Source organism: Notolabrus celidotus, chromosome 22, assembly GCF_009762535.1.
Source record: "Notolabrus celidotus isolate fNotCel1 chromosome 22, fNotCel1.pri, whole genome shotgun sequence".
In the NCBI taxonomy this organism is placed as follows: Eukaryota; Metazoa; Chordata; class Actinopteri; order Labriformes; family Labridae; genus Notolabrus; species Notolabrus celidotus.
In genome coordinates, this window is record NC_048293.1 from 5,705,757 (window position 1) to 5,722,861 (window position 17,105).

The window sequence follows — 17,105 nt, forward strand, 5'->3', positions numbered from 1 at the left end:
GCCAGTCATGTCATCATCTTATCTCTGGACTTGAGATGTAGAGGGTCATTTAAACTGTGGATGTAAATCATGAATGTGGTGACGGTGAATGTTTGAAATAATCCAGATAACAAACACTAGAGGAGCGTTTTTTAAGTTCTTGCTTGCAGCTGCTTACACTATATGCTGTCAGTTCATTTCTACTTTTCCCTCCAATTTTCAGCAGCAGATTTTTGCGATTAGGATGTTTTAGATGGAAATAATAATAATGATTAGGTCCTTTATTATTACTCTTGTGCACTTTCATATTAAGGGCTTGTTTGCGAGACCTGCAGGTAGAAAAAATGTCACTTTTGCAAAATCTTTTTTAACTTTTTACCCCTCAAACACCGGCTGTTAAAAGCAGTACTCAATGTATGAGTGAGCTGTAGCCCCTCAAATACAAATACTAACACAAAGGCCTTTATTGCACCTTTTTGTGACGCCACCAGCATTTAACACCAGCATCCTGAGCAGTCATTGTTTTCATTTGGTTTCATTAATGTTAAAAATTAGAGGAGCAGTATGTGACATAAATATCCCAACAAACATGCATGTCTAACTGTTGTGCTGCAAACTGTTTACACAGGACAGAAACACTGGCCCAGTCTCAATGTCCACCCTCAAGCACTCACTGACTTTGAGGCGCATTCCCGCTAAGTCTGTGAGGGCTTAGGGCTGTCCCACTGTCAAATCATCAAGTGTGTGAGGGATCGCTCTCTGACTTTTTGAGCCCTTCATGCCCCCCTTCTTAAGTGATGTGAAACACAGGATTCCCAGGAGAAGCCCGCGAGCGTGGAAAGGTAAACAAACACCGTAACATGAAATTTAAAAAAGTGTGACAGTAAAAAGTTGCAATGAAATTTACAGGCAAAAAAGTTTGCCTGTAAGTATAAATATAGAGAACATGTATTTATCTTCACAGATATTTGTATACAGTATAATTTATATATTTATAGTTATATATCCTGTTTATATATTTTAAATGTTGTGGTTAAGCAGTCTGTATGTTAAGAGTCCGATCACTTGGCAGTCAGTCTGTCCCTTAAGCGATTTGAATTTGAAGAAAGAAAAAATGTACAATAAAAATTCTTAATATCGCTAAGGTGAGCTGGTGACCTCATGCAGGTCTCGTGAGAAGTCTCAAAGTGCTGTCCCATTCCAGTTCATCTGTTTTGAGCCCTTACAGCCTCCTGTCCTCAATCCCTTTCCAGCTGACATCAATGAAGTCAAGAAGGACTCAGGGCTCAGGGAGGACATTGAGATTGGGCCACTGACAGCCAATCATTAGACATCCCAACAGAGTTGTAAGGGGCAACTAGTGTGTGCCTGCAACTGCTGTGCTCTCAGCACCACGGAGGAGAGAGAGAGAGAGAGAGAGAGAGAGAGAGAGAGAGAGAGAGAGAGAGAGAGAGAGAGAGAGAGAGAGAGAGAGAGAGAGAGAGAGAGAGAGAGAGGTGCAAGTTTGTAGAGACTTGCTGTGATTGGCTAGCTACATGCATGCCAATCCTGTTTGGATGTTTGTTTCAGACTAGACCAGTTTTTAAAAAGGAGAAGGGGCACGCACTCATTATTAGTCAGTTTAATATTTCAAGTTAATATTATAAAGTGTTATTGATCAAAGGTGTGTTTTTTAGCCAAAATTCTGCTGAAATGTTTCCTGCTGCTTTAATTAGTAACATCAGCTTTAATTACACAACAAGTTCTGTCGTTTGTTCACTTACAAAGGAATAAACTCTCATCTTTTGTTGTGTAAATTATTGTTTCGTGCAGATTTAGTTAAAAATTAAATGTAGGAAAAAGCAGACCTGCCTTTAACTGTCATGGATAAAAGATTATTTACATTTGAAGGGTGCTAACAGGTTTTCAGAACTTATTCAGAACTTATAGAAATGAACTGAATCACAGAAGTCTCTGTAGTGAAATCATGCAAGATCTACCAGATTCTATGTGAAAAGGCCAAATATGTACAAATATTCTACCTGTTTGAAGCTTTCTTCCCCGAGCCCTCCACATCGTGTTTACGTCCCAGCATGCCCTCCTGCAGCACAGTCAGGGCTCTGACAGGCTCTGCGGGCATGGTGGCCGCCCTCTCCGGCTCTTTGGGCATCACTACAGAGATGGAGGGCTCGAGCTCCAGAGACCCGCTCTCTCTCATCTCTGACTCTATGGGGACCGTGGAGTCGCCCGCTGTCCCCTCCTGCACACCTGAAGTGGGCTCAACGGCACCAGAACCAGACTGGAGGCAGAAAACAGGAGGAGAAAGAGTGTTTTAGAAATTCAACCTGCACATTCTGAGGAGATAAAAAAGCAAAGTATGCCCCTGATTTATGCGTCTGCAAGTGCTCAGAGAGGTTCCTCAGCACAGTCAAATGTAGATTGCTTTAAATGGGAAAAAAGTGAAGGAGCTTATTTAAATGCAAAAGTTAGCAGGAACATAGAATATAGAGGAGGCTGGTTTTCTTTTATGAAAACTTCAATATGCTTAAAAGAAAGTCAGCAGATGAAAAAGAACAGAGGACAGGAGCTAAGTGAGTGTAGTTACTAACCAGAGTCTGTTCCTCAATAGTGTGAAGTTGTGAAGATTCTTCTACAAAGCCGGTGTCTTCTCTCCTGCAGGAAAGAGGGCAGCATGGGGTCTGCATGAGACACTTTTAACAGCAGCAGGTGAAAAGATATGTGTGTTAATGTAGAAAAAGAGCGAGGCTGTGTACCTGCATGAAAGTGTAAGGGATGCAACTCACAGGGTTGTGTATTTTGGTTGTTCTCAACAAGACGAAACTTTGCCGGTTATCCCTCCCTCAGTTCTTTCTAAGTTTCTCCGCCCGTCTGTGGCTTTAAGCCCCAAACATGTTTGTTTTTCGGCCTTTAAATAATGTTTATTTTGAAACGGGGCTACTCTAATAACTTCTCAAAACAGCATGGCACTAACTATTTGCAACTATTTCAATTTACAAACATTTTTCTAGGGAGACTTTCATTTAGAGGCAGATTGATGGCTACGGTTCGTGTCACAAAGCAAAGGGTGTAGGATTGATTCAAGTAAACTAGAGTGATGGTGTTCAAAAAAAGTGGAGGATAGTCAATCAGTCAAAATATATTTATAAAGCGCTAAATCACTACAAATGTTTTCTGAAGACGCTTTACAAACAGCAGTTCTACACCGTACTCTATGTTGAATTATTAACAAAGGCCCAACATCAAGACAGGATAAGATCCAGTCCCATGTTACAGACAGGACTCAGTCTGATCTCATGTTAATCCACCATGAGCAGAGCACTTTGCAGCATTTAGAAAGTTACAGCAACAAGGAAAAACTTCCTTTAACAGGCAGAAACCTTGAGCAGAACCAGACTCGTGTTCGACAGCCATCTGCCTCAACCGAGGAACATGTCATCCAATGCAACAAAGAGGCTCACTTGTGACATCCAGGTCATGGAGGGATAAGCCAATCTGCCTCTAGTCACACATAATGACTTTTAATGCATCAATTAGTGTTTGTTTGGGTGTCAGTGCATCTGTTTAGGAACATTTTGGACATGGTCAGACTTTTAGAGGGCTTTAAGGAGGATTGTTCTGAAGCACAGGTACAGTAGATGACTGCCAAGTGTACGTGTGTGTGTGTGTGTGTGTGTGTGTGTGTGTGTGTGTGTGTGTGTGTGTGTGTGTGTGTGTGTGTGTGTGTGTGTGTGTGTGTGTGTGTGTGTGTGTGTTTACCTGCTGTCTATATCTGAGCGGCGCTCTTCCTTCATGACCTGCTCCATCTCCTGCTGCTCCTTCCTCAGCTCCAACAGCTCCAGCTGCAACACCATAATAAAGTAGAATCAGTATCTCATCTTTCTTCCACTGAAATCACTTTCAGACGTCAGTTATTAATATCTGCTGACAAAGTTTTGCTGCATTTTTCCCTAAGAGAAATGTTTTTAAAGACATGCAGTTAATCTGTGTCTCAGAAGCTGAAATGATTCATGATTGGATTTTTATGATTGTAGCTAATTTGTCAGATGTTTCCGTACCGTAGTGAGCCGCTCCAGAGCAGAGAAGCGCTCCTCCCATGTGGCGGTGGATTTCTCAAAGGCCTCATGCCTCTTCAGGAGTTTCTCAACCTCGTCCACAGTCAGGCCGAGGTCTCTGCTGGTCACGTAGGGCTCCTGAGCGATCAGCCAGGCCTCTGCCACAGAGGCGTCCCGCGCAAACTGACACACCTCCAGCACTAGAAGCAGCACAGACAGGGTTCTCAGTGACACGTCAGGAATGTTGATGTGTGTCATTTTTTTAAATGAAAGACATTTTGACAAGGATTTTCATTTTCTTTAAGGAAGTCATTTCTTATTTAATCAAGGACTTTCTTGGTGGCAAAGTAATGTTTTTAAAAGTGAGGACACTTTTTGTAAAGAAGGACGTTTTTACAAGGTAAGACGATTTTTCAGAAAGCACAATATTTTTATGTGAGAGAACATCATGACAAGGTGAGGATGCTTTGTTGGAATGTTGAATGGTTTTGAAAGAAAAACTGAAGACATTTTGATGTGATGAAGTGATAATGTGCTTTTAGTGTTAGGTTTAGTATCTATTATAGATTTTGTCTTAATCTTTAGTTTTAGTCACATTTTAGTCTTTAATGGATTTAGTCCAGTTTTAGTCAATGACAACTCGAAACATTGAGTCAAGTTTTAGTCAACAAAAGTCATTAAATTTTAGTCATTTCTTTGAATCTGAATGTTTTACTGTTTAAACTCATTCAATCAGCTGATTAGAAAGTGGTTCCAGAGTTTTTCCAAGTGTTTAAATCCTTAAAGCAACATTTCACTCTTACATTTTTACTTTACATCATGAAATATCCAGATTTCTCAACCCTAGTTGGATCGAACCTAAACAAAATCGACTTCAGAAAGGTCTCCTGAATCAAATTTCAGGGCTTATTAAGCTACTTTACCAGCTGTTGAAGCATAACTGGTGCTATAAGCAGCACCAACAGGTGCAAGTTACTGATGTCATGTTAGTGTTTTTCACCAGGTTATTGCATATGCATTACCAACAGATAAAAGTGGCGATATAGAGGAACGATCCTTACTCCAAATCAAGAAATGGAACACCTTTCCTTGGTCACTATAGCTACATTTACTTCAAATGAAGTGCTATGAACCCATATATGTGTATTCATTAAAAAAAAAAGGGCTGCACTGCACTTTTGTGACGTCCCCAAATGTAATGACTGAGAGTTGATCAAAACTGTGAAACATCTTATATTCCTTTTAAAATGTCCCCAAAAACAGAGATAAACCAAGACTTTGACACAGAGCCAGTAAAGTTGACAATGGCTAAAACGCCAGACATCAAATGTTAAAGTGATGTCAGCTGGTTGTGGCCTCGTCGCTGGCATGCAACTGGGGACAAAAGTCATCAGTGAGAATAAGACAGATGCATGGAGGCAGTGAGAATTTGCACCAGCAGCACACTTGTTGCAGATAAGAAACTAAATGAACACTACACCCCTCAACTGATTCAACCTGTTACAGGAATGCTTGTATGTTTCACAGATTAGACGCATGGTGGGTGAAAATGTCAAGGATTTTGAATTTCCAAGTGTCCACCATTTATATTTTATTATGACTTGTGATTAAGAAACTCAAATAACATGTGTGATTAGAAATTTGTTACAAATAATGTATTTTTAGATTGTTCGTTTTCGTTTCTGTCATGGAGAAAAAAGTCACGGACGAACATTTACTATTTGTCATAATATTCGTTCACGAATTTCACACTGCAGCTTACTGAATATGCTTTTTTTAATGGGTGGTCATTGTAACAAGGTGAGAATGATTCATTTTTATTTAAGAAAAAAGGGACATATTTTGGTTGGCATTTTTTAAAGGTGAAGACGTTTTTTGGAAAGTAGAGATTTTAATTAATAGTTTCGACATATCTTTTTAAATACAAGAGTTTTTTCTGTTGTGTAATTATCCTGTTTGTTTACTGTTTCCTTTTCATTAACTTATGGATGCTTATAAAACAGATAAAGATAAATACTCACTTTTCTACATTAGATTATTAAATTAGTCTCAGCTTGTATTTACAGCTGCAGCAGGAGATGTTTATTTGATTCAGAAGGTTTTGAGGAACCAAGCGTTGGTGCTCTTTCATGTGCAGAGGTTTATATCACATCAGTTAGTCATATATCTCTTGGCAGGTAAGTATAGATTTGTGTGGAGAATAATTCTTGTAAAGGATTTGTTTTTATGATGGAGGTAAGCGTGGTGTTACTCACAGAGTCTGAGCCAGTCCCATCTGTCGTCCCACTTGAGCATCATCTCCTTCCTTTTCTCCGTTAGCTGCACCAGCTTCTCCTTGATCTGACACAAGCAGTTAAACAGTCGCAGTTACATATCGGCGATATTAAGCAACTCAGCACCAGGACTGGCCATTACCCTCCAAGAATTAGTATTGTAGAGTAATTAAGCGCACGTTAAATTCAGGCCGAGGTCAATTGCTCATTTAAATTCTTTAGGCTTTTCCATTTCTAATTAGAGTTTGCTTTAAAGTCTCCCTGATGAGAGGAAGATGAGTGGAATTTTTTTTCCTTCCTGGAGATCCAATTGGCTCAATAGTGCCAGACAGGAACAATCACTCCCAGAAAAGTAATTAAATCTAATGAAAGCAGCAATTTGAGGCCCAGCTGAGGATGAAAAGAAGCTGTCTGTGCGGCTGAAGTCTTACCTCAGCAGAGTCTCGGTGCTTCCGTGTCAGCAGGGTCTTGCCGAGGTCTATGCAGTCGGTGAATTTGGCTCCCCTGGCCTCAATCTCTGAGCGGATCCCCTGGTGGTACTTCTGCAGGAGCTCAACGGATGAGGTATCCCTAATGTGGATGATGGAGGGATGTAAAGAGATAAGGGGTAATGCATGAAGTGTATCTACCTCTGTTGGCAGGGACTGGAACTACAGCAGTAATGATGAAACCTTGTGGCAAGCACACAGTATTCTTTAGTGATGTTAAAGCCACTATACTCAAACTACATACAATTATTTGAGTCAGAAAAACAGTCTTAAGACATAATACAATAAGAACTAGAATGTTGGTGTGATTATACTTCAATTTATGCACTTTAACAAATACATTTGAGGGTGTCTTAAATCTTTTTGTCTGGATTTGAACCATAAAATAATCATTCTCTGTATTAAATGACATAAATAGTTTGAATTATATGTAATATGGCATTAAGCTCTCATCTCATCACTGTTTAACAAGAGCAAACCAACTCCATGAGCAACAGAAGTCAGCATAATATCTTTAAGAACAGATTTAAAATCTCTCCTTTTTAACTCAAGCACAGTTTTCATAAAGGACTAAATGTGAAAGCTTTACTTTTAGTAATCTAATTTGACTTTTAATATGTATACACACCTTTAAACTATTTAAATTGATGTGAATAAAAGATAAAATTCAAACAAATAAAGTGCAAGATTCTAGATTTGTTTGATGCATGAATCAGCTTTAACTCAAGGAAAAAGGGGAGGAAAGCTTATCACTGTTTGGAAATAGCAAAAAAAAACTGTAATATCTTTTAACTATTTTCTATTTGCAGTCATATCATCATTTAAGTGACATGATTGCTCTTTTTATACAAAAATAATTCCATAAAATTGATTTCACTCTGTTGAGCTCTGTGTAAAAGGTTATTTTTAATCCGTTATCATCAGAAAACCATAAAATCATGTTTTTTAATTGAAATTGAATTAAATGAGAAGTTAAAGTTTGACTCAGAGACTCAAGTCAAGTTAGGTGAATTCAGCCTCTGATTGGATGTTTCAAAAATGCAGTATTAAAGGAGTTTTTCCACTGTTTCTGAAATATTCTCACTCTTATGTTGAAGCCTCTTCATGACCTACACAGTAAAATGAGATTATTTCTGTATACAGGATTTTAGTGCCCACATTTGAGTCGGATTTTCTGTGAAAAAACGCTGAGTCAATATTGGGCTCTCATCCTGAAGTGTCTATGTTTAGAACTCTGCTGGTGAAGTTTGTCAGGGTGAAGTAAGTCAGCAAGCAGGAGGAGGTTTTTTGTCTTCAGATTATTTTCTTTTACATAATGTTTTGTTCTCATGGCGAATACTGGAGCGGGTTTAGCAAAAAGATGCATGCTTTGGCAAGACCCACATCTTTACCACAATGGATGATGGTGCTGATGAGAAACGCAGTCTACACACACAACCATGAAGTCTCTGTCTAAGTCTGGCTCACCTGGGCTTCTCCTGAGTCTCTATCTGCTGGATGATGCTCTCCATCCAGCTCAGCAGGTCTCTCACCATCGTGAAGAAGCGGAACTTCTCGGCTGTGTCCACCAGCTGCGCTCTGCGACCGTCACAGGCGTCCAGCAAGCCTTTCCAGGCTTCCATCACCTCCCGCTCTGTGGCGTGGATGCTCTCTGCCTGCCCCCCTGCGTACTGGGCGTGGAGCCGAGCAGCCGTCTCCTGGAACAGCTGAACCTGAAGGGATGTAGTCAGATCTTTGATGTTAATAGTGGAAAAAGTCTACCATTGGTGTTCTATGTTGATGTTTGAACTCCACTGTGTGGGAAGGAATGAGCATACAAGCTTAAAAGCTGCAGCTTTTATCATCTGAATGTGAGTTGTGGTTGCAGATCCCAGAACAATGAAATAATTAGTCTGAAATAAATATTAGATTCTCTCTGTCTGGCAACTATTTGAGAAGAGACATTTCATTGAAGTCTATGATGTGTTCTGCTCTTTGTTTTTTTATTTGTGGGTGTATTTTTTCGTTCTTTTTTAATTAAAAGATTGCCAATAAAATGCTTCTTGGAGCTGAGAGAAACAGCTGATCAGCCCTTATCACATAAAAGCGAATCACGGAATCTGACCTTTTGTTAATATGAAAATCTGAAAATATGCAATGTTAACAATGGTTCTTGATCCTAGAATGTTTTTATTTTAGTGGTTACAAACGTAACATTCCTCCCTCCAGGGAAACCATTTACTGGTTCTCACCCTCTGAGAGAAAACTTCTCACAGTTGCACAGATATTGCAGCACTCTCTGGATATGAATCATCAAAGTTAGCCTCCTAGCCGCTGCCTGCTGTGTTCTCTCGGAGTAAAAGGCCTGATCCCCTGTGTTGTACCTGTTTGCCTAGAGCGCTGATGTCTCTCTCAAAGGCGGCGTGCATTCTGTGGAAGGACTCGGCTTTGCTGAAGTCCTCTCCCACATCTTCAGGCAGCTCTTTCTGCTTCTCCTGGATCTGAGCCACCAGCTCCTTCCCGTCATCAAAGTACCTTTAAAAACAAGATTGATTACACAGTGTCTCTGTGTTCATTATTAACATATTCATCATCTGGCCAGCTGTAATAGGTGTAATACTATCACAGTCTAGAGGAGTTATTTGTTATTGATTTGATATCAGAAGTTGAAGCTAATATCAAATGATTCTCATATTATGTTGAAGAACAGAATCTTAATGTTCCAGATAACGTCTGTTCATGATCTGCTGAATCAATGCAATCTTTCTTACTTGAGGAGTTCATAAGATGTTGTAAGGAGCTGAGCGCGAGTGTCGATGAGCTCCAGCAGATCAGCCCAGCTCTCATTGATGCTGTCTTTCCACTCTGCCATGGCGGCCGCCTCGGTGTGGCCGGCTTCGATCAGCTCGTCAATGGTCTGGTTCACCAGGTCCACTCTCTCCTGACCTGCCATCCCTGTCTCCCTTGCAAACTCTCGGAACCTATCCCTCAGAAGCTGGAGCAGGAAAAGAGAGAGATATTTGAGAGGCAAGCTACAGGAGAAGAAACATGTGTTTGTTTTTCTTTTGGATGGAAGCTGGAGACAGGATTTTTTTTAAGCTTTCCAGGACAATCTGCAAGATGGGAGTTCATATGGCAGCAAGACAAAATCATTTCAGGGCTACACGCTCAAGAAATCATGCAGTGATTGCTCATGAATGTTCATCAAAAACAGATGTTCTGTGATCGCTTCACACCACAGGCACTGAAAGCATAAAATAAGCAAATTATCTCTCCTACTGTATGAAACACTTGTATCATTTGTAACACTCACTTTGTCTGAACTGTAAAAATCTTACTGGGAGGGTCTGTGAGATAAAAATAGTTTACATGAAATTTCTTCCCACATGCATCTGTGTTAATTTGGAGACCTCTGTCATACTTTATCATTCTAGCACCTATACGTGCAATTTAACGTGATGCACGGATGACTGAACAGCTGATAATGACACAAATATTGTTCAATAGTTTTAGACTAATTCACAAAAAGCATTTAAAAAATATATAGATAAACTAAAAGTAATCCATTTATCTATAATCTATGACGTTAGTCCTCTTCATGATCAAAGGCGGCTGAAGTATATCCCATCTGTCACTGGGTGAGAGGCTGGGTTCATCCTGACAGATGTCAGTCAACACAGGGCTAACATATACATAGACGATCAGTCACACTCACGCTCCAGAAATCTAGAGTCACCACTTATCTTTACAAACATGTCTTAAGATTTAAGGAGGAAAGCTGGAAACCCAGGCATGCACGAGGAGAACATGCAAAACTTCACAGCTGGAACTTAAACCAGGAATCTTCTTGCTGTGAGGCAACAACCCTAACCACTGCACTCCCCTACAGATCCGATCTCACATATTATATCTGATCAGTGAGAACACTCTCAGCTGCATTCAAATCCCAAGACAAACGATCATTGTCAAATCAGATCATAAAATCTTTAAGCTGCTGCATCAAAAAAAGAAAAAGCCTTTGAAAAAAACTTTCACAGAATGTCTGTGGGGTCATCCTGTTTAGTTTCTACTTGTGAATGTTAGTCAAAAAGCCAAGGCAAGACTAAGAAGTTTTTAAAGATATAAATGATTATTATTGAAAAATAAAATATGAGAGGTGATCAATCAGACCTCACAGAAAAAAACACATGACTATCACATGTGCAAATACACAACTAATCACATGTGAAATATGTGGAACAATTGTGCCTGCACATGTGAAATCTGTACTACTTATGTATTAAATGTGATTTTGGGACATGTTATGGTATCAATGTGTGCCTGTTTCAGTTTAAAGTTTCCACTTTGCTCTGTGTGTTCAAAGATATAACAGGGAACATGATAAACAAAGTGAATTCATGTCATTTTTATACTTGAATGTTGTTTTTGTCTTTAAAGTATCTGATTATGGGGGCTGGTTTAGCTCAGCAGTTAAATCACATGCTAGCTCAAACCCTAACCCGTGTACAGCGGCTCAGTCCTCCAAAGAGAAGGCCTTGGTTCAATAACAACCACCTTCCTGGTTCCTACTTCATCCACTGTCCTATTCCTCTAAACAGAGTCACTAAATGATCATAATTAATCTTTAAAAACCTCCGATTGTATTTTTCTCTTTGTTTATGTGACATACCGTGACGTGGTCCAGGTCCTGGCCCATCTCCTGAGAGGAGGCCACCACGTCCTTCTCTGAGATCCATTGCTCAAGCTCCTCCACTTCTCGGCTCAGCAAGAAGTGGTGGTAAGTGTGGTCCAGCTTCTTACAGCGGTCCTCAGCCAGCTCCTTCAGTCCTGCATACTGCTTATCCACCTGGCCCTGCCGCCTGATGATATCCTCACTGCAGCAGAAAAGCAAAGACAAAGAACGAGGGAGGAATTGAGATGCAGGAGGGTTAGAGAAAATGAGAAAAATGCAAAAAAAAAAGATTGGATTCAGGTTTACACTAGATGAGACTCTGTGATTATGTTAGAGAAATGATAACACTTGTCTGCCTTATCAGGCTAAAACACATTCAACTGGGACAACAGCAGTGAATTAACTTCCTAAAAAGGAGTTGAGACATTTTTTTTTCACACGTTCATCAAATTATTTCAACACAAACCCGTCAGGATGATCCTCAGAAAACAGTTTCTGGGCACGGTCAGCCAACTTCTGAATGGAGTCAGAGTAATCATCCACAGCCTGCTTCAGGATCATGTGACGCTTCAGCATCACCATGGCACTCTGCTCATCCTGGAGGGAGGGAGGAAGAGAGGGAGAATGAATTAAGAAGAAAAAAAAAACAATACAAATGATGCAAAAAAAAAAAAAAAAGGAACGGGAGACATCAAAGCAGAACAAAATACTCCAAATGAACTCACAGTAGAGGGTGCCATTTATAAAGAAGTGTGTCAGCTTAATTGAAGGGAACACTAGCCATATAATCATGTTACTGCACGCACTGCCTCTTCTTATTTGCACAACATGATATGCCTGGTTTTGTTTTAAATAATGAGATCAGCGTTTCAGACACCTGCAGCTCCATTCCTCGCCCGTCTCTCCCTCCTCACCTTTGCCTTTTCATCAGCGATCATGTAAAGCTCCTGCTCCCCGATCCATGCTTCGGCCTCGTCCGCATCGTTCAAGTACTGCCGGGCCAAGTCAGAGCCATTCAGCCTCTCTCTGCGCTTTGCCATCTCATCCTGCAGCCGGGCCCACGCTTCCTCCAGCTCCTTCACCTGGTCGGCAATACCCTCGGCCTCCGGTCTGCTCTCTGCACTGGCGGCTGCGGCCATCCTCTGCCCTCGCTCGAGCACATCGTCGACACGAGGCTGGTGGCCTTCGATCTCTCTCTGTAACGTCTGAGAGGCAGGGGGAGACCGTGAGGGGGAGACTCCTTTTGCAACATTTTAATTAAAAACGGATTATTCTATCAGAATAAAATCTTGTATCCCAAATAAAGTAATTTTCAATTATTCATAACAGAATTTTGTATGACAGCAGATTGACGTCTGAAAATCCCTTTTCAGCATCCGCATTTTTACTGTGTAACTTAATTTTCTGACTTCTCTTGATACTTTTGTCATTTTTCAAACACAAAATAAAATAATACCAACTGTCTTCTTCTCAAATAAGATGATTTGAGGTTTTCTTTGTCTTCTCTGATTTTAGACTAAGCCTCTTTTGATTTGGGGTTCAGATTAGCATTTTCAAAACGTCATCTCCATCTCTAGGAAGTTTTTAGTTTTTGTTTTTTAATGAGGAGTTAATTGAGAAAATGATATCAGATTAATTAAGCCCAAAAAGGAGTTATGTTTGCACAAGAACTAACCACTATAGAATAAATCTCTTACTTGGTTCTTCTTCTGCAGCATTTGCACGGTCTGAAGATTGTGGCCGTGCTCCTGTGACATTGCCAGGGGCATCCTCTCCTCGATCCAGAGCTGTGCAAGAAAAGAAGAAGGTAGAAAAATGTTATTACATTGAAGAAGAGAAAAGTAGGAACTGGCTGCACAGATCTCAGACATACACTGTGAATAAAAAAAACGTTAAGACCACTTTTCTTATACTGCGTTTTACTCTATTGCAAATGTCTTCAATCTCTCAAACACTAGAAATCCCTCTTTAAGCTTTCTTCCCTCCCTGATTTAAGTGGATTTAGACAGTGAAACCAATAAGGGATTAAGGCTTTTTACAAAGATTCACCTGGAGAGTCAATTTCATGGAGAGGGTGGGTGGTTGTACTCCCATGCATACCAAGCACACAGGAGCGTAATTGAATTTCTAATTTTACAAATTAAAAAGTTATCAAATTGGGGGCAAAAAAAGCCTCTGAAGTTCAGGCTTTAATATTTCTAAACTGTAAGTCCCAAAAGATGTTTTCATGCTGTCATTCAAAAGCCAACAAGCATATTACGTGTGAGCAGGGACTTTAAAAGTTTTTCTAGGGCTTTATTAGATAAGACAGCTAAAAAGAGACAGGACATGCGGGGAACAGAAAGTGGTGTGAAACAAAACAGAAAAGTTTGAAGCCAGGAGTCAAACCAGTGACCGCTACGATGAGGTCTGTAGCCTCACAGTTTAACTGCTGTACAAAAACCGACCCCACAAGAAGGGACCACTGTTTTTTCTGTGTAGTTGTATCCATACTTACGAGCTCATCAGCCAGGTCTCTGTAGAACTGATGCACAGACTTGGCGGCCTCTAGCTTGCCCCTGCGCTGGGCCAGTGGTGTGATGAGCTGCTGGAAGTCCGCCTGCAGGGCCTGCTGCTCGGCCTCCAGCTCCGGCTGGTCATCCCTGCCTCCGCCGTGCTTCTGGACGGCCGCCTGGAGCTCCTCCAGCTCCCGCGCACGGTCTCGCACCTGGTTCTCTGTCATCTGGAGTGGAGGGAGATACAATTAGAGAAAAAGATAAATGTCCTCTCAGGAGCCTGATCAGGATGTAGTGGAGGGGAAACACACAAAATGTTAGTTTATCTGTGAAACTGAGCTTAGCCACTGTTTCACTGTTTACATGGAAGCTTTATCAATGCAGCAAAGATTGTAATTTAATTTAGAGAACATATGGTGCACTTGTTCTTTTTGAAAAACACAACTTTTCTTCTTCTTTCAAGAAAACTTTTAAACTTTGAAAATTAGATCTGCACAACTCTTTTTTTTTTTGCTGATTTAACGAAAATTCTGATCTTTCATGTATGATTACTAATTCAAAATAAGTCACAGACCTGATGCTTCTTGAGCAGGATGTTGGCGTTAGTCAGATCTTTCACGTCCTCCCCGCTCTGAAGCTGCTGCTGCAGCCCCGCGAGCCACTTCTTCATGTCCGTCAGGCTCTGGTCGAAAAGCTCTGAGCGGTTAGCATCGAACAGCAGCCGAGCTTTCTCCTGGGTGGTGGACTCCAGTTTGTCCCACAGCTCGTGGAGTTTGGCCAGACGCTCCTTCACAATGGGCTCAAACTCTGGCTTGGAATCTATAAGCTCCTGGCCCTCCTGAAGCCACAAAAACAGAGAGGAAAAAAATTTATTGTAGCTGCTAATTGGGGGACAAATTTTATAAAGGGTAAAGGAAAGAATCTTCTGTTTAAATCTTGTACATAAAACGTTTTGTAAGCCTAAAATTGATAACAACCAAACACAGGGGATTTCAACGTTGATAATTCAAACTGTCTAAATTGACAAAACACTGAGTTTTGGGCCAATTTCCAGGACCAACTCTGCAGAACTTCATCTACCATGACAAAGGACAGTAGTATAGATACACGTAGCAACATTCACTAGCCTCTGCATTGAGCAAGGAAACAAGACGGCATGATGAGCGACATAAAAACACAAATAAAAAACATGCACCACAAGATACGGAGGCATATTTCCTCTCTTTTGGAAGAAGCTAAAGCAGACAACACGCTCCGAGGTGAACTCTCACATAAAATAACAGCATTACACAACACTCACACAGAGACACAAACACACGGGAAGGAATGGAGAAGTCACTCTGTGATGTGTCTGACAGAATAACAACATTGGAGAAACACAGCTCTAAACTTTGTATTTCCACTAGCCAGCAGGGTCAGAAACTCCAGATAACAAATCCTAAAGACTGCTCTGTATTCATTCAGACTGATCCAATGATAAACAGAGATTAACTGAACCCTGCTTCATTATGGACGCTAAAGACGCTTTACCTGCTTTTTCACTGAGTCTTTAAGACCTAATTAGAGATCCCTCATAAGTTCTCTAAATCAGTTATTGGCTAGTGTTAAGAGAATATGCAGGTCTTCATACACAAGGCAGATATGTAACTGCATTTCACACAGTCCTATGACCCTCTCGATCACACAAAACAACACGATAGGCACAACCTTACTGACCTGGTCTAGTTTACTGAGCCAGCCTCTGTTGGCGGCCAGCTCCGCCATGAAGGCCTGATGTTTCAGCCATTTACTGTGTAGGTTCCTGGCTTCATCGTACGACGTGTCCTGAGCGGTCAGCATCTTCTCGTTGATCCAAAGAGTCAGCTGAGGAATCGAGAGAGGGACTGAGTATTAGGGACGGCAGTGATAGATTCAAATGATTCTCAGATACACAGTTAAAAATTGAGGAAAAGCAGCGTTTCAGATTTGAGTAGAGGTGACTTCATTTGGGCAGGATTTACTCCTTAATCTTTGAACAGATCAATTCCTAATTAGCCAAATGGGACCTCTGTTCCAAATAAGGAAAATCGCACATTAAGTCCAGGAGAGTAGCATTTTGGAATAAATAAAGCAGTATGTGTTTGAGAGAATCACAAAAAGAAAAAGGAGTAACACAATGTGATGTCAGGTCTCAGTTATGGAATAATTAAATGTATGATTAGCATAATAATTGATGTTACTGAGTGATTATATGAGCAGTAAACCGAGGCTGAACTCACATCCTGAGTGTTCTGCAGGAACTGCTGCAGGTCGCGGTTGTCTCTCAGCTTCTCTGACACCTCCTGGGCTCGGCTTTTATTCTTGCTATGCCTGAAGGTCAAGATGAAAACATTTCAAAAACCAACCACCCTCTGAGTATACCTTTTCATTCAACCCCTCTACCCATGACATATCAGGATGCATCGCTGAACAACAAAAAGAGAGTGAATCATTCCTCCTCCATACAGAAAAAAAAAACACCTGACACAGTAACCTAAAACAGTCATCTGTTTCCCTGCTACACCGTGAAGAGTAGCTCTTACTTTAAGATCAATATCCATTATTGCACCGCCTGTCTACCCAGCTGAATTGTGGGAGTTAACGGGAAAAGCTCCCTGGCCTTCTCTATTGCCTCTTGTTGACACTAAAGATACAGTGATAGGAAAGCTGTTTTACTGCTGAGCTCGTGAAAACCTAAAGAAGAATGAAGGAATGTATTTTTCTCCATCAGATATAGCCCCCCTGCAGTATTTATTTTGGACTCAAGCTGTGATAAAAGAAATAATAAGGAGGTTTCCTGTACAGAGTACAGAGATGCCTGCAGTTCAGCAGCAAAGGTAAGCACTATGAGACATGCATGGAGTGATAGTATAGTATGTCAATGATCATAGCAGATCCAGACAACCTGTATGATTTAGACTAATGTGGTTAAACCTATGACTTGGATTTGGATTTTAATATTTGACAATTTATCAGGGGACCTTATAGATGTACCAGCAGAATGGCACTGTCTATTGGTGAATAATAATAATAATAATAATAATAATAATAATAATAATAATAATAATAATAATAATAATAATAATAATAATAATAATATAATTATTGTCATATTTATTTTTATTTTCATGTTATGGTTATATTCATTT

General features: G+C 40.4%; 1 protein-coding gene across 1 annotated transcript in view; it reads right to left on the reverse strand.

Annotated features, from left to right (window-relative positions):
* sptb (spectrin, beta, erythrocytic) overlaps positions 1–17,105 on the reverse strand; it is a 53,902-nt gene that overhangs the window by 4,826 nt on the left and 31,971 nt on the right. Inside the window, exons 18-34 of the mRNA XM_034675363.1 lie at positions 16,197–16,287; positions 15,655–15,801; positions 14,513–14,776; positions 13,941–14,165; positions 13,141–13,230; positions 12,358–12,648; positions 11,910–12,040; positions 11,441–11,645; positions 9,543–9,766; positions 9,156–9,306; positions 8,260–8,504; positions 6,736–6,874; positions 6,287–6,371; positions 4,035–4,231; positions 3,736–3,818; positions 2,568–2,631; positions 2,001–2,257 (exon numbers count right to left, since the gene is read on the reverse strand). Coding sequence (XP_034531254.1) covers positions 2,001–2,257; positions 2,568–2,631; positions 3,736–3,818; positions 4,035–4,231; positions 6,287–6,371; positions 6,736–6,874; positions 8,260–8,504; positions 9,156–9,306; positions 9,543–9,766; positions 11,441–11,645; positions 11,910–12,040; positions 12,358–12,648; positions 13,141–13,230; positions 13,941–14,165; positions 14,513–14,776; positions 15,655–15,801; positions 16,197–16,287 — 2,889 coding nt within the window. The remainder of the gene's footprint in view (positions 1–2,000; positions 2,258–2,567; positions 2,632–3,735; positions 3,819–4,034; positions 4,232–6,286; positions 6,372–6,735; positions 6,875–8,259; positions 8,505–9,155; positions 9,307–9,542; positions 9,767–11,440; positions 11,646–11,909; positions 12,041–12,357; positions 12,649–13,140; positions 13,231–13,940; positions 14,166–14,512; positions 14,777–15,654; positions 15,802–16,196; positions 16,288–17,105) is intronic.